The following is a 27,621-nucleotide window of genomic DNA, read 5'->3' as shown; positions in this document are numbered from 1 at the left end:
AAGTGGTAGAGCTCTAGTCTTGAGAAAGCCCAAGGACAGCGCTCAGGCCCTGAGCTCAAGCCCAGGACTGGCAAAAAAAAATAAATAAATAAAATAGTATACTATGTTACAATAGTAGCAAGCTCATAAAATTTTTCTTAACAGCACTGCTGCACTTAATTTAATCGCAAACTTGTTTGTAATTCACCAGAGGCACAAAACAATAAATAAGCTATGCTACACACACACACCTTAATAGCCTAGGACTGTAGTAGATTGTAACATTTAGGTTGGTATTTTGCATCTTAGAATGCATCCCTGACACTAAGTAATACATTACAATTTCTTAAGAACCAAAAACAAAACATAATGTAACTTCAGTACAAACTTGCTATTATTAGATATAGGCATTCTTATTTTATTGTGATTCACATACACTGCTTTAAAAAAAAAACAAAAAACTAATTGAACATTTGAGGCAACTCTGTGTCAAGTAAAAAAGTTGGCTGGTGCAGTGGCTCACGCCTGTAATCCTAGCTACTCAGGAGGCTGAGATCTGAGGATCAAGGTTCAAAGCCAGCCTAAGCACAAGGGGACCTGACACTCTTATCTCTAATTAACTACTAGAAAATGAGAAATGGGGCTTGGCTCACGGGTATAGCACTAGCCTTAAGCTGAAGAGCTCAGGGACAGTACCCAGGCTGAGTTCAAGCCCCATGACCCACCCAAAAAAAAAAAAAAAAAAAATCAATTGGCAGTATTTTCCCAAAAGCTCTGAAGATTAATAATCCTCTCCCTCCCTCCCTCTCTCTCTGCCCATCCTGGAGCTTGAACTCAGGACCTGAGCACTGTCCTTCTCAAGGCTAGTGCTCTACCACTTGAGCCACAGCACCACTTCCAGCTTTTTCTGTGTATGTAGCATCAAGAAATCAAACCCAGGACTTTGTGCATGCTAGGTATGCACTCTACCACTAGACAATACTCCTTGCCTTTTTTTTTTAACAGGTGTGGGATTTGAACTTGGACTTCACACTTGCTGGGTAGCCAAGCTAGGGTTGAGCCATGCCAGAAGCTTCTGTGCTCTAGTTATTTAGGGTATCACTTATCACTTTTTGCTTGGACTAGCCTGGACTATCATCCTTTATGCTTCCCATGCTGCTGAGGTGACAGGCATGAACCACACCATGCCTTGATATTTTCTGTTCAGATGGGGTCTTGCAAACATTTTTTGCTTACTGGAAGTATTGTTCCTTGAATCTCATTCATCTGGGACTACAGGCACCTGCCACCTTATCCAGCTATCAGCCAGTTATGGCATCTCATAAACTTTTTGCATGGGCTGTCCATTTTAGGCACGAAAGAAGTATTTTATCTTGCTTATACTTACTAAATACATAAAATTACAAGACTTAAGACCTGAAGTTAGACAGGTGCTAGTGGTTCACACGTATAATCCTAGTTACTCAGGAGGCTGAGATCTGAAGATTGTGGTTCAAAGCCAGTCTGGGCAGGAAAATCTTTGAGACACTTATCTCCAGTTAACCACCAGAAAAACCAGAATTGGCTCTGTGACTCAAAGTGGTAGAGCAGCTTAGTTTTGAGTGAAACCTCAGGGATAGTGCCCAGGCCCTGAGTTCAAGGCCCAGAACCAACAACAGAAACCTGAAGTCACAGAAGAGTACAGTCTCACATGTACTCTATCAGTTGCATAGCCTCTTGATAAGAAATCAGTATTTCTCATTTCCTTTGTAGCTGGTATATACAGTCACTGTTCTGCCTTGCTTAGACTCTATCAGTCTAATTTAATTTCTTTATTTTTGTGCTGATACTAGGTATTGAATTCAGGGTCTAGCACTGCTGTCCTTTAGCTTTTTCACTCAAGACCAGCACTCTACCACTTGAGCCACAGCTCCACTTCTGGCTTTTTGGTGGTAAAATGGAGATAAGAGTCACACAGACTTTCTGCCTGAGATGGGTCTCGAATTGAGACCCTCAGATCTCAGTCTCCTGAGGAGCTAGGATTATGGGCTTGAGCCACTGGCATGGCTTCTACCAGTCCTCATAAGGATCAACTATGATGAGATATCATGAGGTATTGGGCTTCTTTTTGCTTTTGCTGAGAAAAAGGATTTTTCACTTGGAAAAGCTTTCAATTTCACAACAGTTAATTTCCTTCTACCATTAAGCACAATAGGCCAAGAAGCAGAATTGTTTTTATTCATGTAAGCAAAGCAACTCAGTGTTACTAAGTACACAACCACTGGAGAATCTTAGACACTAGATCACAGCAGAACATGAAGTATTTCTGGATGGTCCCAATTTTGAGAAAGAAAGAACCACAGAATGGAGTCATGAAGGTCACACTCACCTAGAGAGTTACAGCCTGGTGTAGGACACTTCATATTGAAATTGTAGCTTTCATGAAAGCGACGGCGCTTGGGGCGATGAGAGAGGTCACTGCCTGAGTCCTTCAAGGACATGTCCTTGGCAATGCTCTCATCATGAGACACATTGGGACTGGAGATGTCTATGTCAGACTCAGAAGAAGGTGCATTTCCAGTTGGAGTTCGAGGTGGTGACTCATCATGATCAGCTGTATTTTTAGTTTCTAAAGCAACAGCAATTGGTAGAACAGGTTCATGTAAAGGTTTATTGTCAGAAGAGTTTATGAGCTTCCTGATTCTCTCTGTTATCTACTTATCAGACACTCATACCATTTCTTAGGTGCAATTTAAATTCTGATTAAAATTAAACTTGGTTTTACTTAGCAAGTTTCTCCTTCTTTTTCTTTAGCATCTGATCCTCAGTAATCAAACTGTATGGAAAGAAGTCCTTAAAAAATTACCAGAGCTGGGTGTAGTGGTTCACGCCTGTAATCCTAGCTACTCCGGAGGCTGAGATCTGAGGATCAAGGTTCAAAGCTAGCCAGGGAACAAAAGGACCTGAGACTCTTATCTCCAATTAACTTCTAGAAAGGAAGTGGGGCTTGACTCAAGGGTAGGGCGGTAGCCTTGAGCTGAAGAGCTCAGGGACAGCACTCAGGCCAAGTTCAAGCACCACCACAACCACCCCTCCACACACACACCTGAGTCAAGCCCCATGACACCCCCCCACACCCACAAATAAAACAATCCAAGTTTTATGTGATATTTCTGCATATCCAAATGCTACAAATTAAAAAACAAAAACAAAAAAACATCGTGCAAGTAAATTGGCCAGCCATGTCAACTAGCTAGAAAGCACCTTTCAAACCACTATTCTAATGCCTCTTGCTCTAAGGCTTTTGAGGTCATGAATCCCCCACATTCTCCATTCCTGAAGGCCACACTGAACACTCAGGAGACACAGGAGGATCTCAAGTTCCAGACCAGTCTCAGCTACATAGTGAGACTGCCTCAAAAACGGAAAAAACATGGTAGGGAGTTTGGCCTAGTGGCAGAGTGTTTGCCTAGCATGCACAAAGACCTGGGTTTGATTCCTCGGTACTGCATACATACAAAAATTCAGAAGTGGTGCTGTGGCTCCAGTGGTAGAACTCTAACCCTGAGTTCAAGCCCTGGGACTGGAAAAAAAAACCCACTGGAATCAAGCAGCATTTGTCTACATGTATTCTATCTGTATTAGGCATCTCATTGCAGTGCCCAAATTCTCTTTAAGAAGAAAGTGACTGATATACACACAGCTTTACAACACTCACTTACCTCTATCTGAAAAGTCAACCACTTGCTCAGTTTCAGAGCCAGATGAACGAGTCTGCCGAAGAGGGTACTTTTTTGGAGTCACTGGGGTAGGCTGCTGCTGGCTACGAGTAACTCTTCTGGTAGAATAGGCAGGCTCCTCAGTACCCAATGACTGCAAATTTCGAACAGGACTAGAATCTGATCCCCATTTCAAAAGATTGCAAAATAAAAAGAAATATATATTATTTCTCATTCATAAAATTAAAATGTAGCTCCTCCTCCTTTGTACTTCATAAAAATTTTAAAACCCCTTAAAATATCTGTTTTATTTATGTCACAGAAGTAAGAGTTTAGTTCAGGTATAGACATAGTATGTGTACTATTACTAGTTTAGGTTCCATAATTGATACTGAATGTGGAGTGGCTCTTGGGGCATATCAATATCACCAAGACGATTTCCTAATCCATAATGAAGAGAAATACCAAGCCTACATTCCTGAGAAAATACATGTAAAACATGTAACATGATCCCTGGTACACAGAAAGGTTTTTTTTGTTGTTGTTGCTGTTTTTGCCAGACCTGGGGCTAGAACTCAGGCTCCTGGGCACTGTCTTTGGGCTTTCTCAAGGCTAATGCTCTACCACTTGAACCACAGCACCACTTCTGGTTTGTGGTACCAAGGAATTAAACCCAGGGCTTCATGTATGCACTCTACCACTAGGCCATGCCCCCACCACCCACAGAAAGCTTTATATATTAGCTTCCTCCTGTTTTTCTTCCCCAATTCAAACTCATCATTGACATTTACTAACATTATAATAATATCTGTTTTCTTTTATGAAGAGGTTATTTTAATTTTTGACTATTCTTATATCATATAAAATCTATAATGTTCTCGTCTTCCTTCTTCCCTCTCCCCCCCAGTACGGTGGTAGAACTCAGGACGTCCCACAAGTAGGCAAGCTTTACCATGTGATCCAGACCACCAGATCACTTTTTAAGTTCTTTGGTATGGAGATACCTTATACACTCAGTTTTTTTTTGTTTTTTTTTTTCCCATCTCCATATGATGACACTTAAAAAGGGAAAAACAAAAGAAATTCAGAGCTTAAATTAAAACATTTTGGGCTGGGAGTATGGCCTAGTGGTAGAGTGCTTGCCCAGAAAAAAAAGTTAGCACATAGCCAGCCTATAAGTTTGTATATCTCCACCAGGTGGTCTACATTTCATTCTAGATGACTGCTTTACAGCTACTATACTGTGAATAATGTACCAGGTTTATACAGATCTGTGGTCTCAAAATAAAACAAAAAGAGATCCACAGTTCATACATGTCCTAGCTGCTTTGAAAATTCACAATATTCAAGTGTCCAGCGATGACCAATTTTTTGCTTATACTGTTCCTTCTGCATGGAGTAACATTTTCCCATCTTTCAACTTATCAACTCTTACTAGATTCTTAATTGATAATTCTGAAAGACTCTGCCCTAAACTGGCTGCTCCACACCTGGGTTTCCACAGTAGTCTAAGCCAATCTCTCACCCTTTTTTAAGAGCCTTACCCGTTTAACAACTCACTAAATTGTGAGCTCTGTAAGGGCATGAGCTATGATTTTCTTGTCAGAGTATCTAGGCCAGCATATAGCATAATGCTTAAATTATAGTAGCCATTTATTGAGTCTCATGGCAGAGGGGGAGGTGTAAGGGACCCTTGGGTTGAAAAATCAAGAGAAAACAGTTACACTTTGGTTGAAATCCTAATAAGGAAGTTATTAAGAAACACTCCAACTTTCTTGCTTTAAAAACTTTTTCTCTCTTATAAGCAAATCAACGCTATCCAAGAGCTCAGAGCACATTATAATTTTCCCTTTAATCTATTATGGAAGCTTCATATGTATTAACTGAATTTGCTTTCTTCCCCTGGGAAAGGAGGAGCCATGAGTCCAAACTTCAAGGGTAACTTTCAAATCAAAGCCCAGATGGCTAAATATATGAAGAAAATCTTTAAATCCAATCCTGAGATTCTGTTTCTTACCAAAACAAAATTTGGGATACCTATACAAAATTTGGGATACCTATACACTGAGATTTTAGTCCAACTTGTTATATCTAACTTGTTATATCTAATGTGTTGCTAATAATGTTCTAGAACTAGTTATAAGAGACTATTTGAACTGCTAAACCATCTTAACAGTAATGCAATAATACTTCCTTTTCTTTTCTTTCTTTCTTTTGTTTTTAGTGGGTCATGGGACTTGAACTCAGCCTGGGCACTGTCCCTGAGCTGTTCAGCTCAAGGCTACTGCCCTTCCTTTGAGCTAAGCCTCACTTCCCTTTTTCTAGAGATTAATTTGAGATAAGAGTCTCAGGTCCTTTTGTCCCTGAGGGTGGCTTTGAACCTTGATCCTCAGATCTCAGCCTCCTGAGTAGCTAGGATTAGAGGCATGAGCCACTAGGCCTATCAATATTTCCATTTTAAATAGTAAGAATCATGAAAAAAGGGGGAGGGTCTTAAATTGGAACTATATCTGACAAGCATTTTTAATACCTGGCCTGTATTTGTCCTTTAATTTGTTACATTATGGCACCTAGAGACCAATTTGAATATTAGCTAGCATAATATGACAATCAATGAATCTGCTGGGAGTAGTAAAGAAAAATATTTTTACCTTGAGAACTCTGGCTTAACCTAGCTGAGGAGCGGGTGACTCGAGCAGATCTGCGGGATGTACCATCACTCTCTGAACTGTCTGTGTGCTCCAGATCTGTAGAAAAATCGGAATCTTCGGTTCCATCTGAACTACTGCCTGCATTCCTCTGTAACACCACAGATTCAGACATTAGCACAGGAACATTTATTCTCAGTTTGTATTAGTACTGGAATTAAATCAAATGATTCTGGAAACCAAGTTCAAGACAAAAGACCCCACAAGCAACTCCATTTGGAGCTCAGTACCAAAACTGAATAAAAGCACTCCTCCCTCCCCCACAAAACAATAATAGCAAAAAAGAACAAAGTCCCCAGGTTGTTGTTTTTGTTAAGAAAAGTATCGTTCAACATATCATAATAATTCTTTTCTAGAGTAGGAGAGTTTAGATTCAGGGCTTTTTTCCCCCAGTCCTGGGCCTTGAAATCAGGGCCTGGGCACTGTCCTTGGGCTTTCTCAAGGCTAGTGCTCTACCACTTGAGTCACAGCACCACTTCCAGCTTTTTTTCTAGGTATGTGGTACCAAGGAATTGAACCCTGGTCTTTGTGCATGCTAGGCAAGCACTCTACCAATAGGCAAAACTCCTGGTCCTCAGGGCTTTTTTTTTTTTTTTTTGTGCTTGATCAGGCAGATTTCTCCTGTCTTAAGCTACACCTTGAGCCCCCTCAAACTCTTTTATGTCAACCATGCTTAAAGTTTCTCTACAAGAATACCCAAAGTAATTTTTTAAAAGAGTCAGGCAATACTAAGAAATCACTGGCAACCAAAATAATCACATTTCAATCAATAATTGCCAGTTAGCTTCCTGAGTAGTGATCAGCCATAAAGAATACTTTTACAATTGAGCATTTAATGCTATGTCCTTTGCTATAATGCAAAGGAAAAGTATTTGCTAAAAACACTACATCTAGGCATTCACACTGTGACACCAAAGGAGGACACTCTAAGAAGAGGAACACATATGTGCAATGTCTCTCTCTGTGCCTCTGATCATATAAAATAATAGTCACAGGAAATGAACTCCAGTTGGATGCAGGTGGCTCATGCCTATAATCTTAGGTACTCAGGAGACCCAACTTTGACCATCATAGAAGACATTAAAAACACAAGTATTTAACTTGGAAGGTCTGTATGAAGAGAAGAGTTTTCACAGAAAAGTACAATATATGACAGTCGATATACCCAGATATGAGTAAGATCACAGATACAAAGTCACAGAAAATCACCGGCATCAAAGGGATTCTTAAAGGCCTTCTGATCCAACTGCCCAGCTAGGTGAATACATGACCTCTGACCTGGCTTGACACTGGAACTCGCCTCCATTCTGGCTTCCACCAACCTACTTCCAGTCTCTCTCCAGAATAAACTTAAATTACTTTCCCTACTATAACACTATAATACGTCTCCAAGTGGAGGATTCACCGCATCCTGGCAAGGTTATTTATATGTCTGCTTTTCTCATTAGTTTGTGATATCCCTAAAAGCCAGGGTTATGCCTAATTTCTGAATCCCCCAGCAACCGGCGCTTTGTAAAGAAGCCGATAGACATTTGTTGATTTGCATAACATTTGTTCTCTAAGAGTGTAGGCTCTGCCACCGCAGCTGCCGGGCTTCTACGTGGAAAAGGGCCTCACAAAACTTGTCTAGTTTGTGTGGGGTTCTTTTTTGTTGTTTTTTAATTTTTATTCTAAGACACTGTCAAACTGGGCAAATCATGGAGGACGAAGGGTTTAAACGGCCGTCAGATCAGAATGGGATCCCTCGAGAGGGGGAACTGGTTTTCCCCCACCGGGACCTCGGCTTTGTTGTGCTCCTCACCGGGGAAGGGAAGGCTGGCTCCCAAGAACGGCCTCAAGCACCTATCAGCATCCCGAAGGGCGGGGCCAAGAACCACCCAATCAAGGCCCCGCTCAACCTCGCCCCCTGCCACGGGACAGACTGAGGAAGACCGCCAATCAGAAGAAGACGGACGGCTCTCTTCAGCCAGTCACAGAGAGATCGGGCCGGGTCCAGGCACCGCCCCCCGCACGCGGGGAGGTGACGGTTGAGCCCAAATAGGCGGCGTCATTAGCCAATCAATACGCTCCAAGACGTGACCGCGACCAATGAACAGTGAGAACGCCTCCGATCCGGGCAAGCCGAGGGCGGGAATAGTTGCAAGCGTAGGCCGAGGCCAGAGTCGGGCCCACATTTTTTTCTGACGGGTACCGAGAGAAGAGAGGGTGGCTAAGTGAGGTTCAGGGGCGCGGGAAGTTAGAACCCAACAACTTCGAGGCGTGGCTAAGTGCGTCAGGTTACTCAGCCGACTAACCTCGGAAACCCGCCATCCCTTCTTCTACCATTTTTTACCTTCCTTCTCGGCATTGCCGGCGGCTGCGACCCGACGCTTCCGATTCGGGCAGCGGCGGCAGCAGCAGAAGGAACGGTGGCTCCGGCGGGCTCCGTGGCGGCCTCTGTAACAGTTCCAATCTTGCGGACGATCCCAAGTGCCTCCTGCCTCTCAGCGTCTAAAGCCTTCTGCGCAGGCGCCGCGGGCTGAGGCGCTCTTTCCCTCACTTCCGGTTGGGGTCGCGTCACTTGACGTGGAGGGGCCAAAGAGGATGTCGGGAGGTCAATTCCTTTTAGTGAGGTCGGCGGGCGCCATTTTGGAATCGGGCAGGCGTCGCCGCCTGGAGCGGGCCCTCCGACCAGCCAGCTTTAGTTAGGCGAGTGGCAGCCTTGGGGAGCGCGTGGGTGGCCATTTTTGTTCGGGGCTGAAACCTGGTGAAGTTAACGGGCTTCATCTTTACCTTGGGCACAACGTTCCTTCCTGGTCGTTTTAATTTGGGCCGTGGAGGTAGGAAACTCCCAGGATCCGTCAGGCTGCGGAGCGTTTAACCTTTTCGTTGCCTAGTTGGCTGAGGGATGTGTCTCCGGGTATCGCTTATAAACTTGACATTGTGAGGTGACATTTTTTGCACGAGAAACTGTATTTGACGAGCCTGTCCCAATAGGGGTGGTGGGGTGGAGATGGGGATTATAAAGAACGAAAGTGGGTGGCGGCCATCATGAGGAAGCGAACAGCAAGTCAGGCAGTCGTCCACCCTGCAAGATGGTGCAGAGCCGTGTTCCAAAAGCTGTAGTTCCTAAGAATTTCCAGGGTGGTGTGGTGTGAGCGTCCACCATTTGGCCCTGCTTTTTAAAATTGGATGGCACTAGGTGGCCGCGCAGAGGTACCCTCTATGAGGGTACAGTACTACTGTCATAGGATCGCTTAATCACATTTATTCAAAATGATCTCTGGAATCCAGATGGGCTAAATCAAGAGTTGGGGGCAGAGAAAGACGAAGGAGTGTGTATGTGTGAAGTTTAATCCCCAAGCACAATGAGTATTTAAAGCATGCGGATGCCTACCAACGAGAAGTTAGTTGGTCTAGGCTATTAAGCTGGGAAGAAAAGTCCTGAAAAAAGGCTGGGACGTGGAGACCTGGCACTAAAAGATTGAACCTCCCTGGAGGAAAAGCCTTGAGAAAAAAATCTAGGCTCGACCAAGAGCAGCTGGGTGGAATCCAGGCAAGCACAGTTACTAAGTTAGGATTCTGGAACTTAAAGAACAAAGCAGCAGAAGATAAGCTGATTGATGGCTCTAGGAAAAACTTAGTTCCAGACCTTTAGCCAGCACTGTCCTTGGGGATCTCCTGGGCCATTGTTGACATGAGCAGCTTTTATTATTTAGTGCTTAGCGTTTGGTGCTTACTATAAATAGTTTTGAATAATATACTTGAGTTTAACTGCACATAAGAACCTAATTGAAGTTTAGGTTTCTTTCTTTGTATCCCTTCAGAACTTATGCATTTAGTTTCACAATATGCTTTTATTTGGACTTACTGTTGTGATCCTGAAATAACCTTTGGATGTTTGGGCTTCCTGACTAGTAAAAAAACAAACATTGTGTGTTTCTGTGTGTGTGTGTGTATGAATGTAGGTCCTGGGGCGTGAACTCATGGCCTAAGAACTGTCCCTGAGAAACTGATTGTGGACAGTTTCTGAAGCAGACACTTAAAGCAGTGCAAACCCATCATCAAACTTGTATTTTAGAGATCTCTTTCAGAAGCAGTTAGGGGAATGATGAGAGTGTCAGAATTTAGAAGCAGGAGTTGTAATGCTGTTGTAATAAATACCCTTAGGGAAGAACTGAAATTGGCCCTGTTAGTAATGTCAATCTTTTTGTGTGTGCCCTTGTATATTTTCTTACTTGTGACTGTGTCATTATCTCTTTATGTTTGTAAGCTGCCTAAAAGATTAGCCAGTGGAAGTGGTGCCATGGCTCAAGGTAGGGAAGTAGCCTTGAGCTAAAGAGCTCAGGGACAGTGCCCAGGCGCAGAGTTCAAGCCCCACGACCGACTAAAAAAAAAAAAAAGGGAAGATTAGCCAGTAACCAGTGGTGCAATGCACATCTGTAATCCTAGCTATTCAGGAGACTGAGATCTAAGGATCTGAGTTCAAAGCCAGCTCAAGCAGAAAAGTCCCAGCGTTACTCTTATCTCCAAATAACCACTCAAAAACTGGAAGAGTTGTGGCTCTAAGTGATAGAGTGCTAGCCTTGAGCAAACAAGGGACAGCACTGAATGCAAGCCCTATGACCCCTCACACACACACAAAAAAGATTCCTCAATTTCCTTTAAAATATTCTCTCAGCAGTAAAATGATAGGTGTCACACTTCAAGTGCAAGTGTACATGATCATTGCTTGTTTCAGTAAATGGAGTGTCACTAACTTTAATGTTCCTGATCTCATCCTGCAAAATGTTGCTTCAGGAAAGACAAGGATTCAGCCATCCTCTTTTCTCTAAGCCTTCCTTTTAATTGCCCCTACCCCCCTGCCACAGCCAGTACTGGGGAATTAAATCCTTTAAGATTTTTCTGGCCCAGTTATGAGCCTAGGCAGAGTTAAGGACATTTACTTTGTGTGCAGATAAACTGTCTTTGTGAGGTAAGCCTGCTTAGATCCCTTTTTGTTTGTGTCAATATTGGGGCTTAAACTCTAGGCCTAGGCACTGTCCTTTAGCCTTTTCACTCAAGAGCTCTTTCCCACAAGCAACACCTCCACTTCTATCTTTTGGTGGATAATTGGAGATTAGAATCTCATGGACTTTACTGCCCAGGCTGGCTTCGAACCATGATCCTCAGGTTTTAGCCTCCTGAGGTGCTAGGATAATAGGTGTGAGCCACCATGCCTGGCTAGACCTTTTCAAAAGGTCTCGGAGTTTTACCAGTAGTAAAATACTTGCCTAACATGCACCGAAGACCACCGTTCCATTCCTCAGTACCCCATACATAGAAAAAGCCAGAAGTGGTGCTGTGGCTCAAGTGGTAGAGTTCTAGCTTTGAGAAAGCCCAAGGACAACGCTCAGGTCCTGAGTTCAAGCCCCTGGACTGTCCCTTTGGGACAGTATCAAAGGTTGTAATACAGGCTGGAATATTAAAAACTTTTCATTTGTTACACCTTAAAACTGAAGTTTGAACAATCCCTAATGGGCTCTTTCTCTTTTCTTATAGGAGATAGCCAGGAGTTCCTCTTACTGTCTGACCATTTGTTAATATGGCTGTGGAATCACCTTAGCCCCTACCTCTGGCGGCCCTGGGGGGGAAATTACTGGACAAATCCCAGCGGGTTCCTGTGCCTATAAATAACCACCAAAGCTAAACAATCAAATAACCACATTTTGAAAATTGCTTTTTGAAAATTCACTATCCTATTTCAATAGTTTTCCCACCCCTACCCTTCATCTCCCCTTTTCCTCCACTTATCTGCTTCCCTGATCCAAGCCCTCTAGGGGAGTCAGTCTGAGCACAAAGCTGTTTTAGGATGAAGACATCCTTTTCCATATTTGACAGGGCCAGAGCCCTCGGGGCTGTAGTTATAGTTACATGATGTTGTTATGGCAGCAGAGGCCTCAGGGCAACATATGTTCCTCAGTATAATTGGGTTTTCCTTAACAGACTGTCTCTCCCTGGGTTCTCCAAGCTCAAGTTTACTTACCAAGAAGACTAGGGAATTGCCATTATGGATGGGCCTTCATATTTTAATTTCAGTAAAACCAAATTCTTCCTTACTTCCAAGAATGGCATGTACCCAAAAACCATGGGTTGATACTTTATATTGAAGGCATTTTTGTTTATTCTCTTAACTAAATATTTACTGAGCATCTGATATTGGCTAGATATTGAGCTGGGAGCTGCATGTACACTGCATAAGCTCCCATGTGCCTTCTGTCAGTTTAGGACCAGGTATATGTAGAAGGCCTTAGAAGAGCATGACTTTTACCATCCTCAGCCCCTTCCACCTCTTCAAAGATCACTAACCCAGTGTAGTAATACTATTTTTTTACCTTTTTTTTGGTCAGTCATGGGCTTGAACTCTGTGCCTGGGCATTGTTCCTGAGCTCTTCAGCTCAAGTCCATGCCCTATCCCTTGGGCCACAGCACCACTTCTGGTTTTCTGGTGGTTAATTAGAGAGTCTCATGGACTTTTTTAGTGTCCAAGCTGGCTTTGAACTGTGATCCTCAGATCTCATCCGCCTGAGTAGCTAAGATTACAGGTTTAAGACACCCACAACTGGCTCCCTCTTTCCTGTTGACCTTCCAATTACACTAGTGGTAAACTGCCAAGTATATTTTTTGTTGTTGAGAGACACTGAGGTTGAGAACAGTCTGCATAGCTGATGTAGAGGACAGCAGTGAGGCAGGTTACCGCTGATCTTAGTGAAATATTGAGAGCTAGAAGTGTGGCTCAAATGGTAGAGCACCTACCTGGTCAGCCCATGGTCCCGAGTTAAACCCCAGTACTGAAAAAAAAAAAAAAAAAAGCTTGCCTATGGTTGGTTATGCACTATCTCACCTGGAATTTAATCTAGATGCATATATGAAAATGGAATAATGAGACCCCTTAAATAATGCTGGGCACCAGTGGCTCACACCTGTAATCCTAGCTACATAGAAAGCTGAGATCTGAGGATCAAAGTTCAAAGCCAGCCCAGGAATGAAACTCTTATCTCTAATTAACCACCAGAAAACCAGAAGTGGCATTGTGACTCAAGTGGTATAGTACTAGCCTCGAGCTGAAGAGCTTAGGGGTGGTACCCAGGTCAAGAGTTCAAGCTCCATGACCAAAAAAAAAGTTGTTTTAAAAAGGAGGGAAAGAAATAAGAAAAAACAATAGAGTAAGTTTTATCAAAGTACATTATATATGTGTATGATATATCACAATGAAAACTCTAAATAAACAGTAATAAAAAAGGAAAAGGTGTTGAGAGGCTACTTTAAAAGCCAAGGTTTCTCTCACCCACTATGACAACTGTGAAAGTGATTTTGTAGACACCATTTGCCTGATGACCTGGAAAAACTGTGTCCCAAGCTAACCACAGTAGATTGAAAAATATTCCGCCATTCAACCAACTGGCCAATGTGAGAGATATAAGCTACAGCTAGGTAAAAACATTTTCTGTACTTAATACAGAGTAGTTTATACATAGCTCAAATATGCAACCTTGAACTTCTTAGCCTTTCTCTTAGTTGTTCAGGAACTATCTGACATTATATTGACTCTAGCATAATCTCAAGTGTTAAGAATTTTTTTTTATTTGATTTGCTAGTATGGAAATTCCATAAGGATGAGTGGGCATCTGGTCATTTTATTACCTGCCAAGCCTTGCCAGCAGATGTCACTATACCAAGCCACATCCTCCAAAGATTTATCTAGGATAAAAGGAAAGGCTCAACATAAATTCAGCCATTTTAAACACGCCTCCCCCCCCCCCCCGCCCATGGCTTCCATTAGAACCTGGAAAACTATTGATATATGTATATATACATGATTCCCAATAGATGAGTCCCCTTAACTCACTCAAGTTCTTGTCTAGAGAGCTTCTCTGGATTAGATGGGGAATATAGCTGCTGGAGGAGGGAAGGCAGGGTAAGGAGGTAAAGTGGAGGGTGCACATGATAAAGTTATCCAGCAACAAGGCCTATAGTCTTGGGGCTGTTCCAAACGTCATTGTGAGGCTGATAGTTCTGGCAAAAGTACTCCACCCACCCTCCTCCACCCTGCTTCTGTCTACCCTGGAAGAGGCTGTCACTTTCCTGAGAGCTGTAAGCTGGATCTGGTCCATTAGTGCCAGCCAGATATAGCCCCATCTTTTTAGGGTACTAGGAAAGTTGCTAACAGCTTAGACTCGGTACTGCTCCTTTAAGACAAGTATAAGTAACACTGGTAACTTGGGAAAAAGCCACTTCCACTTCTGGACAGATTTTTGTTGTTGCTGTCAGTCCCAGGGCTTGAACTCAGGGCCTAAACTTGAGCTTTCTCAAGGCTAGAGCTCTGCCACTTGAGCCACAGCACCATTTCCAGCCTTTTCTATGTGTATGGTACCAAGGAATCATATCCTGGTTTCGGTGTATGCTAGACAAGCACTCTACCACTAGGCCAAACTCCGGGCCCCTGCTTTGCCTACTTCTGTTCACCTTTCGGATCTCAGCTAAAATGTTGTTTGCCTTGGGAAAGCTTCTCTGAGCCTTTAGAGTCCCCACGTGTACCCTGATGGCATAGTGCACTTTTCTCCATTTATAGTGAGATATTTGTATTGTTTGCCATACTTCAATATGGTAAATAGTAAGAACAGTGTTCATACTACTTAACCATTACATTCCTAGCATCTAGCAGTATGTGGCACTTAGTAGGTATTCAGTAACTACTGAGTCTATAAATGATGAGTATGCAAATAAAAGAGATCAATATATCCACACATTTATAGAGTATTCGCATGTGAAATTTAGTGCCAATATTCCTTAGCGGGTTATTCTTGCCAAGAAAGACATATCAAACAAACAAAAAAGAAGTGGAGCTATGGCTCAAGTGATGGAATGCCAACCTTAATTTAAAAACTCAAGGACTTGGGCCAGGAGTTTGGCCTAGTGGTAGAATGCTTGCCTATCATACACAAAGACCCAGGTTTGATTCCTCGGTACCACATACATAGAAAAAAAAGCTGGAAGTGGTGCTGAGGCTCAAATGGTAGAGCTCTGGCCTTGACAAAGTCCAAAGACAGTGCTCAGGCCCTGAGCTCAAGCCCAGGACTGGCAAAAAAAAAAAAAAAAAGGACGATCATCCAAATTGGTTAAAGTGGAAGTTGCTATATGAAACAAAATGCAAAAGACTGGAAAAATGAAGGTTGAAGTTATGATCCATGCACATGACATATAAAGGAAAGATTTGAAGTAGTTTGCCATATCCCAAATATCATTGCTAGGAAACCAGACTGTGGATTCCCCAGAGAGGGGACTTTTATTATCTGCATATTTCTCAAACCTAGCATGATGCCTGTCGCATAGTAAGGGCTCAAGAGATGTGCATGAAGTATTTAGCTGTTGAAATTTAAGTCAAGTGCTTGCAGCTCATAGCTGTAATTCTAGCTATTAGAATTCAGCACACTAGAATCTCAGGATCACTGTTCAAAGCCAACCTAGGCAGGAAAGTCTGTGAGAGTCTTATCTCCAATGAACTACCAAAAAGCCAGAAGTAGAGCTGTGACTCCATATGATAGAGTGCTAGTCTTGAGTGCAAAAGCTCAGAGTTAGCATCCAGGCCTCATGATTCAAGCCTCAGGACCAACACGGAATGTGCGCGCACGTGTGCACGTGCGCGCGCGCGCGCACACACACACACACACACACACACGTACACAATGGGGGAGGAGAGGACAGAGAGAAAAAGAAAAGAAAATTAAAGGAGACAGACTTAGATCTAGGGATAAGGTAGTATCCAGTTATTCACTAGGGACACTGCAGAGGCAAAAGAAAAGTATGAATAGGGTCAAGGAGAGTTCCTTTTACATGTCTAGACAATGGCCACACAATGGACTGTTTCAGGGACATTAAGGCTATTCAAGGCTCATCCCTTGACCTTTTGAGCTCTTCCTTATGAAGGGCAATTACCATGCAGCTCTCACAAAATGCGTCTTTTTTCTACCAGGAGGGACAAAATTCAAACTGTAAATCACAGACTGGTCTCACTCTCTCCCCGAGACAGTGAGTTCCTTCCTTGCTTTCCATACTCAGGTACAGGTCTTCTTGATCCTTGCAGTATATATTCTATTCTGTTTCCCACCATAGAAGGAAAAATCCCAGAAGGTGGTGTTCTTCAATCAGAAGTAAAAGTGGCTGGATCTCTCAGGGCAACCAATGTTTGGGCCTGGTATTCCTTAGTCCACAGCAGGGAGACCATTAGCCTTGCTCCCAAGAATCCATGCAACCAGCATCCCTGGCATTTAGCCTTCATCCTGGCACTTAACCTGCTGGCCTCATAAGAAGGGACATTTCAAATAGTTTTTCTGGAAGCCATGGAGAGTTCAAAAGAATTCTTGTACATTAAAAAAGTAAATCCTCTAAAACCAGCAGCTACTGAGCCACTCACCTTATTTCTTCCCTCTCATAACAGTGTGGTGATTAAAGAAAAACTTGAAGACTTGAAGCAATGCCTGTGAGCCTTATTTCAGCTAGTTCCACTGGTTTCATACAAGATATTATCAGAGTCTTGGGCTCCAGGAAGGGTAAAGGCAGCATCCTGCCCCAAAGATGGCCTGAAGGCACAGGTGTCAAGAAAATAGGTACCTTGCTCTGGTCAATAGCTTGCTGATGTTTCATGAAACCTAGTCTCCTTTTGCCTTCCACCCTTACCCTTCCTTACCACTACTCTGAGGCACCCTGATAGAAGCATAAAATTAAGCATGGAGAAAAAAGGAGAAAGGGCAGCAGGCAGGGATGCCCGTCACTTATATACCAGGCACAGAAGCTAGTTGTTACCCAGCAGTGTTCTGGCAGGCTGGGCAGGCAATGTAGCCAGTATTTTCTGACACTGGAGAGTGGGGAAACAAAGTCAAGAGGGTGAAGCTTTTTCTCTTTTGATTTGTTGATCACTTCAAAATTAAAACATGTTTTTAGGCCTGGATAGGTTCTTACCTTTTCTTTCATCCTTTTCTACCAAGTCTCCTCTAAGGACTCCTCTGGTGGCTTCTCTTTTTGACCCCACAAAGAGCTCTTTTACTTGCCCTAGAACACTACTGACTAAAGCGTTTTGCCTCCCTCACTCTAGCAGATTTTCTTAAAGGGCAGTGCTGCTCTGCCACCCTCTTTGGTCCTTTATGGCCTCTCCTTAATGGGAGTTCCCTACCCTTTTGGGCCCTAGTCCAGCCAATAGACACAGACACAATGCTTTAATGACAAAGTCTAACTTCCATTCCTGGAGCTAGATCCCATCAAACATCTCTATAATTTCTGACTAATAGTAACATAATCAAGTTCTTGAGAGTTTATATCTGGGGAAACAGGGTATAACATGACTGGTCTTCCCTCTGATCCAGTAAGCTGAACCCTGCAGTAGTGATTATTCACACAGTCTGGTTACATGTGGAGCTGCTGCTTCTACTATATAACTTTCAACATGTTTCCTAACCTAGCTGTGGCTCAAGTTCCTCACCTGTGATATGATGCCTACTGTGTCACATGGCCATGAAGCTAGTGGTTACATGAGAATATGTGCTCCCAACAAGTGGATGTTTCCTTCTATTCTGGATAGTAGAGACACATGTCATAGTGTGATTATGTCACTTCCTTCTCGGTGTTATTGTTGCATAGGTGAAAAGGCTTCTTGGGCTTTCTCTAGAATGTCAAGCCATCATTGGTGTGGGAATTCCAGAGCATCCCATCTACTTAGGAAGAATTCTGAATCAACTGAGTTGGTATCTATACTCTGACTCAGCATTCTAGGCCAACTCTCAGGAGGCTAGAGAACTAGATGGAACTTTTGGGGTGGGACTTCTAGGAAAGGTGCCAGCTTATGTGATATTATCAGAGTGACAGGGAAGAAGCAGGGCCAAGCTGCTTCCTACCCCAGCAGAATACAAACTACTTTGTAAACTACCCAGCTTTTGCCAAAGTTGAATGGAAGCTGGGGGTCACAGAGGCCACTGGTGGAATGTACTGGAACATTCCAGAGTCATCTGAGGCATCACACAACTCCTTGAGGCACTGAGTCATCAGGGCTTCTGGAACTGGCTGTAAGTCCTTCATCCTGAGCCATGCACAGCAAGGAAAACCACCTGCTCTGAAAGAAAGTGCTACCAAGTTGCTAAACAGGAGGAAAGTCAATCCTGTCCTTCAGCTTTTTCATTAGACAGAAAACTTGGCTATCAAGGTCATTTTGTTGAGCCAGAGCCATCTTATGGAATGGATATGTTGGGGACAGGAAATTGACAGGAAAAGCCAGGAATAGACACCTAATTCAGTCAGGGCTGAAGAATTGGCCAGAATATGAATACTCTCCATTCCATCAATCAGAGGCAGAATGGCAAAGGTGGAATGAAATGTAAAGTCAGAGCCCCTCACTTGCACAGACCCCCATGACCTGTTTCCTATTCTTTGCCTTAAAGAGGAACTCCAAAATGATTATTGGCAAAAGAAGAAGGGCTGGGGGCTGGGAATTTGACTAGTGGTAGAGTGCCTTGAGTAAGCCCAAGGACAGTGCACAGGCCCTGAGTTCAAGCCCCAGGACTGGCACCAAAAGAAAAAGAGGAGAAGAAGAAGGGCTGGAGCTGCAGCCCAAAGGAAGAGCCCTTGCCTAGCATGCGCCAAAGAATAAAGACAAAGTAGCAGCCTCATGACACCACGAGGCAGCAGTGACTCATGCCTATAATCCCAGCTACTCAGGAGGCTAAGCTCCGAGTATCACAGTTCAAAGCCAGCCCAGGCAGGTAAGACCATGAGACTCTTATCTCCACTTAAACACCAAAAAGCTGGAAGTGAAGTTGTGGCTCAAGTGCTAGAGTGCAAGCCTTGAGCACAAAAGCTCAGAGACAGTACCCAGGACTGAAGTTCAAGCCCTAGGACCAGCAGAAACAGCAACAACAATAACCATGCCTCCAAAAATCCTGGAGTCCTTAGAACTTTAAGTATGTAGAGCTTCTAGCCTCAAGTTTCAAGAGGGATCAGAAATATGAATTGGAATAACAGCCAGATATTTAACTTACCAACATCAACTCAACATTGCTAGCTGAGTGGCTTGCACTCAGTGCTGACAAGAGATACCAGAACTCATGGGTCCGTTTGCTCAGAATTCTGGAAAAAGGACAAAAATATATGAAATGGCTCAGAAGAAATTACAAAGCTTCTTACAAAATGTGTGAAATAATGAACTACAAACCACCACAGTCCTGAGCAAAGAATTAGTGTCTGATGGAGGATATATCAACTGGAAATTGAATCTATGGTGTAGAAGATGGAGTTTCAGGAAGAAGAGAAATCTCATTTACAATGTTCCAAAAAAAAGAAAAATGAGTAGTAATAATAATAATAACATGTATTCGTGCCATCACTAAGGTTTAACTCATGCTTAGCTTTTTTCACTTAAGGCTGGTATTCTACTACTTGAGCCACCCCTCCATTTCTGATCTTTTGCTGGTTAATTGGAGATAAGAGTCTCCCAGATGAGCTTTGAACCATAATCTTAATGTCCCAGCCTTCTGAGTATCACTGGTATCTAGCTGCAATTGCATTTTTTGGGCAAACTTGAAGGAAGTGGGAACAATTGAGTGAAGAAGACTGTAGAGGAGTAGTAAAGAAAATAGGTCTGTCGATTTACACAAAGTCTACTGGTAATGTACTGAATCAACATCTCCCCTCCAAAGAATTTTCTCTCTGGGGTAGGAGTGCCTGGGAAAGTTGGACATGGAGAGAAGGCAGCAAACTGTTTCCCTCAAAGTGCTTCACTGGAAACCAGCTGGATCCTAAAAGTACCATAAATCACATGCCACATTTTCCTGTGAAGTACCTCCTTCATGCGGGGCCCAGTGTTAATTTGTACAGTGATGACCAAAACACACCTGTTACTCTTAGAAAGCTTATCTATTTTTCTTTTCTTTTTTCCTTTTGTTGGTCCTGGAGCTTCAACTCTGGGCCTGGGCATTGTTCCTGAGCTCTTCAGCTCAAGTCTACCACCATACCCCTTGAGTCACAGCCCCACTTCTCATTTTCTAGTGATTAATTGGAGATAAGAGCCTCACTTTTTTAGTGTTAGGGCTGGCTTTGAACCATGATCTTCACATCTCAGCCTCCTGAGTTTCTAGGATTACAGGTGTGAGCCACTGCGCATTGCTTGGCATCAAATATTTTTTTTTTTTTTGCCAGTCCTAGGCTTGGGCTCAGGGCCTGAGCACTGTCCTTGGACTTCTCAAGGCTAGCACTCTACCACTTGAGCCTCAGCACCACTTCCGGCTTTTTTCTACGTATGTGGTACCAAGGAATCGAACCTGGGTCTTCGTGCATGCTAGGCAAGCACTCTACCACTAGGTCAAACTCCCAGCCCTTGGCATCATATTTTTAAGTTTCATTCATGTTGTAGCATGTATTAGTATTCTGTTCCTCCTTATAGGTAATAGAAGTTGTTTATATTTTAGCTAATCACAAATAACATAATGCATGAGACCTGGTCCCTTATTCTGCCTCTGTTTTGTTGAGGGGCCCTTAGCACATTCTTCCCTTAACTGAAGTTTGAACATGAGAGGTTTGATTCACATTCAATCTCTACTGCCTGTTCTACTTTCTTTCTTTCTTTCTTTCTTTCTATGTTTTAGTGCTGGTTCTGGGACTTGAACTTAGGGGCTTGGACTCTGTCCTTGAGCTTTTCTGCTCAAGGCTAGTACTCTACCATTTGAGCCACAGCTTCACTTCTGGCTTTCTCATGCTTAACTGGAAATTAGAATGCCATAGGCTGGCTTGGAACAGCAATCCTCAGACCTCAGCCTTCTAAGTAGTTAGGATTACAGGCATGAGCCACCAGCACCTGGCTACTTATTTTTTTTTTTCCAGTCCTGGGCTTGGGCTCAGGGCCTGAGCACTGTCCCTGGATTTTCTCAAGGCTAGGGCTCTACCACTTGAGCCACAACACCACTTCTGGCTTTTTGCAATGTATGTGGTACCAAGGAATCGAACCTGGGTCTTCATGCATGCTAGACAAGCACTCTACCACTAGGCCAAACTCCCGGCCTTAAACAAATATAAGTTGTACTTTTTTATGGAGTGTCATTAGGTCTGATATTCTAGAATTTTAAGATCTTTGATCTTGCATTTACTTTTTGCATGTTTGAAAATTTCTATGTGTTGTTTTGAATGAGGAAAGTCTTTTTAAAAACTGCCATTTATGGGGCCGGGAGTTTGGCCTAGTGGTAGAGTGCTTGCCTAGCATGTGCAAAGACCTGGGTTCAATTCCTCAGTACCACATGCATAGAAAAAAAGCCAGAAGTGGTGCTGTGACTCAAGTGGTAGAATTCTAGCCTTGAGAAAGCCCAAGGACAGTGCTCAGGCCCTGAGCCCAAGGCCCAGGGCCGGCAAAAAAAAAAAAAAACAACTGCCTTTTAACAAGAAATGTGGATTCTCACCTAGAGCAAAAGGAGAATTAAGGAGTGAATATCATCTAGTCCAAGTGGAGAGGGTGAGAGGCTAACAAAGAAGACATAATGTAGTGGGACACATAAGAAATGAAATATGGAAGGTCAAAATCCAGGCCAGTTGGTTACCCTGGGAATAGGAGGGAAGGGGAGTAACAGGAGGAGGGAGGCTACCAGAATGGGAAGAACTACTAAGGGATAGGAACCCCCCTCCCTACTCTGTTCCCATAACCTCATTCATTCCCTCAACCTTCCTTCCCATTCCCTCTCCGGCTGTTCTGCTCCTTCAGCTCTGACCCCATTTCCTCAGGATTTCGTTCCCTGCGGATCTGAGTCTGACATTTCAGACAGAGGCTGAGTAAAGGAGGTAGGTCAGAAAGAGACACCGTGTGTCTGCGTCATCTTATATTCTGTCTTGTTATTTTAGGACTCAGGGGCCAACTATGTAAGCACATAGACATTTACCAGGAAGTTCAGAGATAATCCTGGAAAGGCCAAGGAATAGCAGAACTTTTCTAGTCTGTACTAAATAATCACTACTGTTGTCATATTTTGGAAGGGGAAATATGGAATTCCCATTCTTATGGGTGGCTGTAGAATAAATGGAGCCACAGGTATAGGGCCAGAGAGCACTTTCATAACTTTCTTCTTGAAAATGGCAACCCTAACCTTTCTCTATTCAGTACCTAGCTGGATAACTCAGCTGAGTTATCTGCTACAGTTCCCCCAAAGGCTTTTGTCCATGGTAATGCCTCAGGGTCCTGCAGCTTTTTGGATCCCAGACCATATAGGGACTGCTTTAGGAAGTGGCTATACCTCTGACTCAGATCTGTAGGACACCTCCAATTCTTTGAGCCACCACTAATCTGTGACCACTGTGGATATCCCAACAGTGGTCTAGGGTCAAATATTCAAACATTTTCTGTTGGAATCCCATAAAATTTAACGTCTGAGAGGTGAAAAACCATTGATCCTCTACATTCTGTTTTTGATTATTTTTCTGGTCCTGGGGCTTGAACTCAGGACTTGAGCACTGTCCTTGGGATTTTTCAAGGCTAGAGCTCTACCACTTGAGCCACAGCACCACTTCTGGCTTTTTCTATGTATTTGGTACCAAGGGATCAAACCTGGGTCTTCTTTCATACTAGGCAAGCACTTTACCTCTAGACCAAACTCCCAGCCCCCTCATTCTGTTTTTGAATGCTTGCCTCTAATCCAAAGACTCTTAAAGTAGAAACTAGGTCATATCTCTTAGTCAGAGTAACACGTAACCCAGTGTTGCTTCAGCTTTAAATCTTCAAGGTCTGCTGTGAACTTAGGGGAAGGACCACACCTTGAACATTATTACTATTCCTCAGTGCCTAGATGGCATGTGGCAGCAAAAAGGCTGAGTGAGAGTTCAATGTCCTGAGTTCAGACTCTGGTACCAATACACAGAAAAGAAGTGTGTGTGTGTGTGTGTGTGTGTGTGTGTGTGTGTGTGTGCACTAAGCTTGGGGCCTGGGTGCTGTCTTTGAGATTTTTTTTTTTTTGCCAGTCTTGGGGCTTGAACTCAGCCAGAGCACTATCCTTGGTCTTTCTCAAGGCTAGTGCTTTACCACTTGAGCCACAGCACTGCTTCCAGCTTTTTCTGTGTATGTGGTATTGAGGAATCGAACCCAGGGCTTCATGCATGCTAGGCCAGCACTCTACTACTAGGCCACACTCCCAACTCAGTCTTTGAGACTTTTTTTTTAACCACTTGAACCACACCTCCACTTCCAGTGTTTTGGGTAGTTAATTGGAAATAAGACTTTCATGGGCTTTTCTGCCAAGGCTGGCTTCAAACTGTGATCTTCAGATCACACACAGCCTCTTAAGTAGCTAGGATTACAGGGATGAGCCTCTGGTGCCGAGCAATAAAACAGAGTATCTTTCCTTAGCACTCCACAGTCTTCACAAAGCCATAATTATGGCTTCTTTCATTAGAGGAAACAGGCTGATCTTTAGATGAAGTCCTTATTATCCGATCATGCCCATGCTAGGAGAACCCATCAGAGATAGATAAGGGAACAAGAGCCAGCTGGTTGGTCATGATACCTTGTAAAGAGAGGACAGAGTTCTTTGCTAGAATTAACTTCAGTGTTTTTTTGCTAGCAACTTATCAGGAAAGACCATAACTTTCTAGGCTCAGCAGAAGATTCAATTCCTTAGCTATGCCTTTTTTTTTTTCTTGTCCTAAGGTTGTTGAACTCAGGGCCTGGGCACTGTCCTTGAGGTTCTTTGGTGCAGGTTAGCACTCTACCACTTGAGCCATGATTCTATTCCTGCCTGCTTTCGTAGTTGGAGATAAGAATCTCTCAGCCTTTCCTGACTGGGCTGGCTTCAAACTGCAATCCTCAGATTGTAAGTGTGAGCCACCAGTACCAGGCTAGCTGTGTCATTTCTGCTGTCTTTTTTCTTCTGTCCAGAGCTTTGATTCCTTACCTTGACTTTGGAATAAAGTTTGAACAATATCATTCCTCTTTTCAGAAAGAATGCCTTTTTACAATATACCATTTTATCTTTAGAATAAATCTGTAAGGTTGATGGAATAGGGGTGATTTATGGCACAGAAAGAGAAGCCAGTTACTTGCCCAGGTGTTTCAAGATCCCTTATCTCAAGGCTTTTTACCTCTACACACAGTAGAAGGATCTGCTGATAAAAAACAGTTCTTTCCACGGGCATGGATGGCTCATGCCTGTAATCCTAGCTACTCAGGAGGCCATGATGTGAGGAGCACAGTTCAAAACCAGACTGGACATGAAAGTCCATGAGACTCATCTCCAATTAACCACCAGAAAACCAGAAGTGGCACTGTTGCTCAAGTGGTAGAGTGCTAGCCTTGAGCTGAAGAGCTAGAGACAGTGCCCAGGCCCAGAGTTCAAGCCCCATGACCCACAAAAAAACCCCCAAAAAACAAAAAACAAGTCTCTCTCTCCCTTTTTCTTTCCCACTCTCTCTTCCTCCCTTTCTCACTCCCGTCTCTCTCATCTATACATGAGGGGCCTAAAATGATATGTTATCACACAAAGTCAAGAGACCAAGTACTCTTTTCCTATGAGGCGGCTCTGAGAGTCTGAATGTTGATAGGGAAAGTACTTGAATCTGCAATCAAAAGACATGATGTAAGTCTTGAGCCTGCCATTTTACTGACTAGAAGATCTTGATTAAGACATCTAGTGTCTGCAACTTAACTTCTTGTAGAACAAAGACTATTATAAGAATTAAACAAGATGATATATGTGAAAACTATAATACACTAGACAAATGTTAATTTTAACATCTCAACCAAGTTTACATCTTTGGAGATTCTATATAATATAAAGATGGCAATCCTTTGTTCTGGAAAATGTTTTACAAGAAAAGGTTAGCTTTTTTCTGGAATCTGGATGCCTGGATAACCTTGAGCATTCCCATTTTCCCAGATGTGATCTTTAGAATTAAATGATATAATGTGCATACAATGTTTAAAAACATGTCCCTGGCAAGGAGAAAGGAATTCAATAAATGTTAGCTGCTACCTCAACTGATTTTATTAATGAAGATGTGAATCAGGGAAGTTAGTACAATAAAATAGAGATCTGATCTGGGAATAAAAAAGATTCACCCTCTTTGGATTTTTACTTGTTTGCTTTATATTGGTCCTGCGGCTTGAACTCAGGGCCTAGGCACTATCTCTGATCTTTTTTGCTCAAGGCTAATGCTCTGTCACATGAGCCACAGCTCCACCTCTAGCTGTTTGGTGCTTAATTGGAAATGAGGATCTCACAGACTTTCCTTCCCAGGATGGCTTTGAACTGTAATCTTCGGATTTCAGCCTCATGTGTAATTGGATTTCAGGTGTGAACCACTAGAACCCACCATGAGGATTTTTTAAAAGTGTATGAAAACTTTGAGTTAAATGAAATTTGAAATTTCAAAACAATATAGTGCACAATGTGTGTGTGTGCACGCGCGCGCGTGTGTGTGTGTGTGTGTGTGTGTGTGTGTGTGTGTGTAGGGAGTACTGGGGCTTGAGCTCAGAGCTTTTGAACTTTTGTATTCAAAGAGAGTGCCCTAGCACTTGAGCCACAACTCTACTTCTGGCTTTTTGGGTAGTTAATTGGAGATAAGAGTATCATGGAGGCCCGGAGTTTGGCCTAGTGGTACAGTGCTTGCCTAGCATGCAAAAAGACCCAGGATCGATTCCTCGGTACCACATACATAGCAAAAAGCCAGAAGTGGTGCTGAGGCTCAAGTGGTAGAGTGCTAGCCTTGAGAAAGTCCAAGGACGGTGCTCAAGCCCTGAGTTCAAGCCCAGGACTGGCAAAAAAAAAAAAAATCACAAACTTTTTTTGCCCAGGATGGCTTTGAAACATGATCCTCACACCTCAGTCTCCTGAATAGCTAGAAATTTGAGTGTGAGCTATTGGCACCTGGCAGCCAAAACATTTTTTAAACAGACTAGTGATTGAATTTTATCACTTCATCAGTTTTATTTATTTCTACTTGCTTTTGGTAACGTCTTTTTTGGGGGAGGGGGGGGTCCTGAGCGCTGTCCCTGAGCTCTTCAGCTCAAGGCTACCACCCCCCTCTTGAGCCACAGCCCCACTTCCCATTTTCTAATAGTTAATTGGAATTTCACGTTCTTTAGTGCCCAGGCTGGCTTTGAACTACGATCTTCAGATCTCAGCCTCCTGAATAGCTAGAATTACAGGTGTGAGCCATGGAGCCTGGCAAAACTTGTCCTCTTTATGAAAAAGTACAGCATTTCTAAAGGCAATTAAAAAGAGAAGAGACAGAACTCGAGTCTAACAAAGTAAATCCTGACACCTGGAAGAGTACTGTGTTTGCAAAGAAAACCTTTCTATAGAATGTCCTATTGCCTCAATTTGTTCTGTGTATGTAGGCTAATTTTGATATTCAACCAACACTTCAATTCCCACTTTGAGTATTGTCTGCTTTCAATATTTAATCCCAGAATGACCTCTCTTTGCCTCACAGCGCGCTCCCAGTTTACCTCCTTTTCTCTGATTAGTTAGTGGGGCTTTAGGGAATACCTTCTTTTTAACACTACACTGGGCAAAAACCGAAATAGATTTCAAGAAATCTGAAGCAAGATAAAAAATAGAACTCAGCTAAATATAAGTCTAGAGGGAATTATCCAATTATTTGGACGGTCCCTAATCACAGACAATCCAGGGTTGATTGACTAGTTTTGCAATATACAACAGTGAATTAACATATACTAAGAGTAATATCTTCTTCTTTTGAAGAATAATAACTTTTAGTAGTACTTCAATGCTGTTTACTTCCCATACTTTCCTAATATATTTTATAGCATGTGATTTTCACAACTGTATGTATTCTCTTTGGGGACCATCAGTCTTGTTTTGACTTGTAGGGCAGAGAGCACTGAACTGGGAAGACCAGGATTTGCTAATGGAGTCACTATGCAAACTTGGGCAAATTTCTCAGTCACTTTGTTCCTTTCACTCTGCGAAGAATAGACTTCCGATGAACCACTCTAAATAATAAGTAATTCCTAACTCCCTTTCAGAGTCCCAATCTGTTGGTTGGATAATAGTTGTTATCCAAGTAGAGATTTGGAAACGTGGAGAAAGACTAATGTTGAGTGTCACATGAGTCAAGGAAGCTACAAGCGTGCGAGTATAATACAAATCACATGCAAACGGTTTACAAGCTTTGCCTTCATTTGCAGAGTCTTAGCACCACAGAGACCCTATGAGGATCACAACTAATGTTGTTGGGTTAAA

The 27,621-nt window shown here is 42.9% G+C and overlaps 1 protein-coding gene across 5 annotated transcripts in view; it reads right to left on the bottom strand.

Moving 5' to 3' along the window:
- Kat7 (lysine acetyltransferase 7) overlaps nt 1–9,084 on the bottom strand; it is a 36,809-nt gene extending 27,725 nt beyond the window's left edge. For 2 of the 5 annotated variants that reach the window (XM_090350960.1, XM_090350964.1), the window contains exons 1-3: nt 6,329–6,515; nt 3,681–3,857; nt 2,348–2,587 (exon numbers count right to left, since the gene is read on the bottom strand). In XM_090350960.1, the coding sequence (XP_090207086.1) occupies nt 2,348–2,587; nt 3,681–3,857; nt 6,329–6,500 (589 nt within the window). In that variant the 5' untranslated portion in view covers nt 6,501–6,515. Of the gene's footprint in view, nt 1–2,347; nt 2,588–3,680; nt 3,858–6,328; nt 6,516–7,594; nt 7,616–8,717 lie in introns of those variants that run through there. The other 3 variants (XM_090350965.1, XM_090350961.1, XM_090350963.1) reach the window with 3 other exon arrangements.
- Nucleotides 9,085–27,621: the final 18,537 nt, after the last annotated feature.

Source organism: Megascapheus bottae, chromosome 17 (assembly GCF_031878675.1).
Source record: "Megascapheus bottae isolate mThoBot1 chromosome 17, mThoBot2.hap1, whole genome shotgun sequence".
Taxonomy (NCBI): domain Eukaryota; kingdom Metazoa; phylum Chordata; class Mammalia; order Rodentia; family Geomyidae; genus Megascapheus; species Megascapheus bottae.
This window is presented reverse-complemented; position numbering and strand designations above follow the sequence as displayed.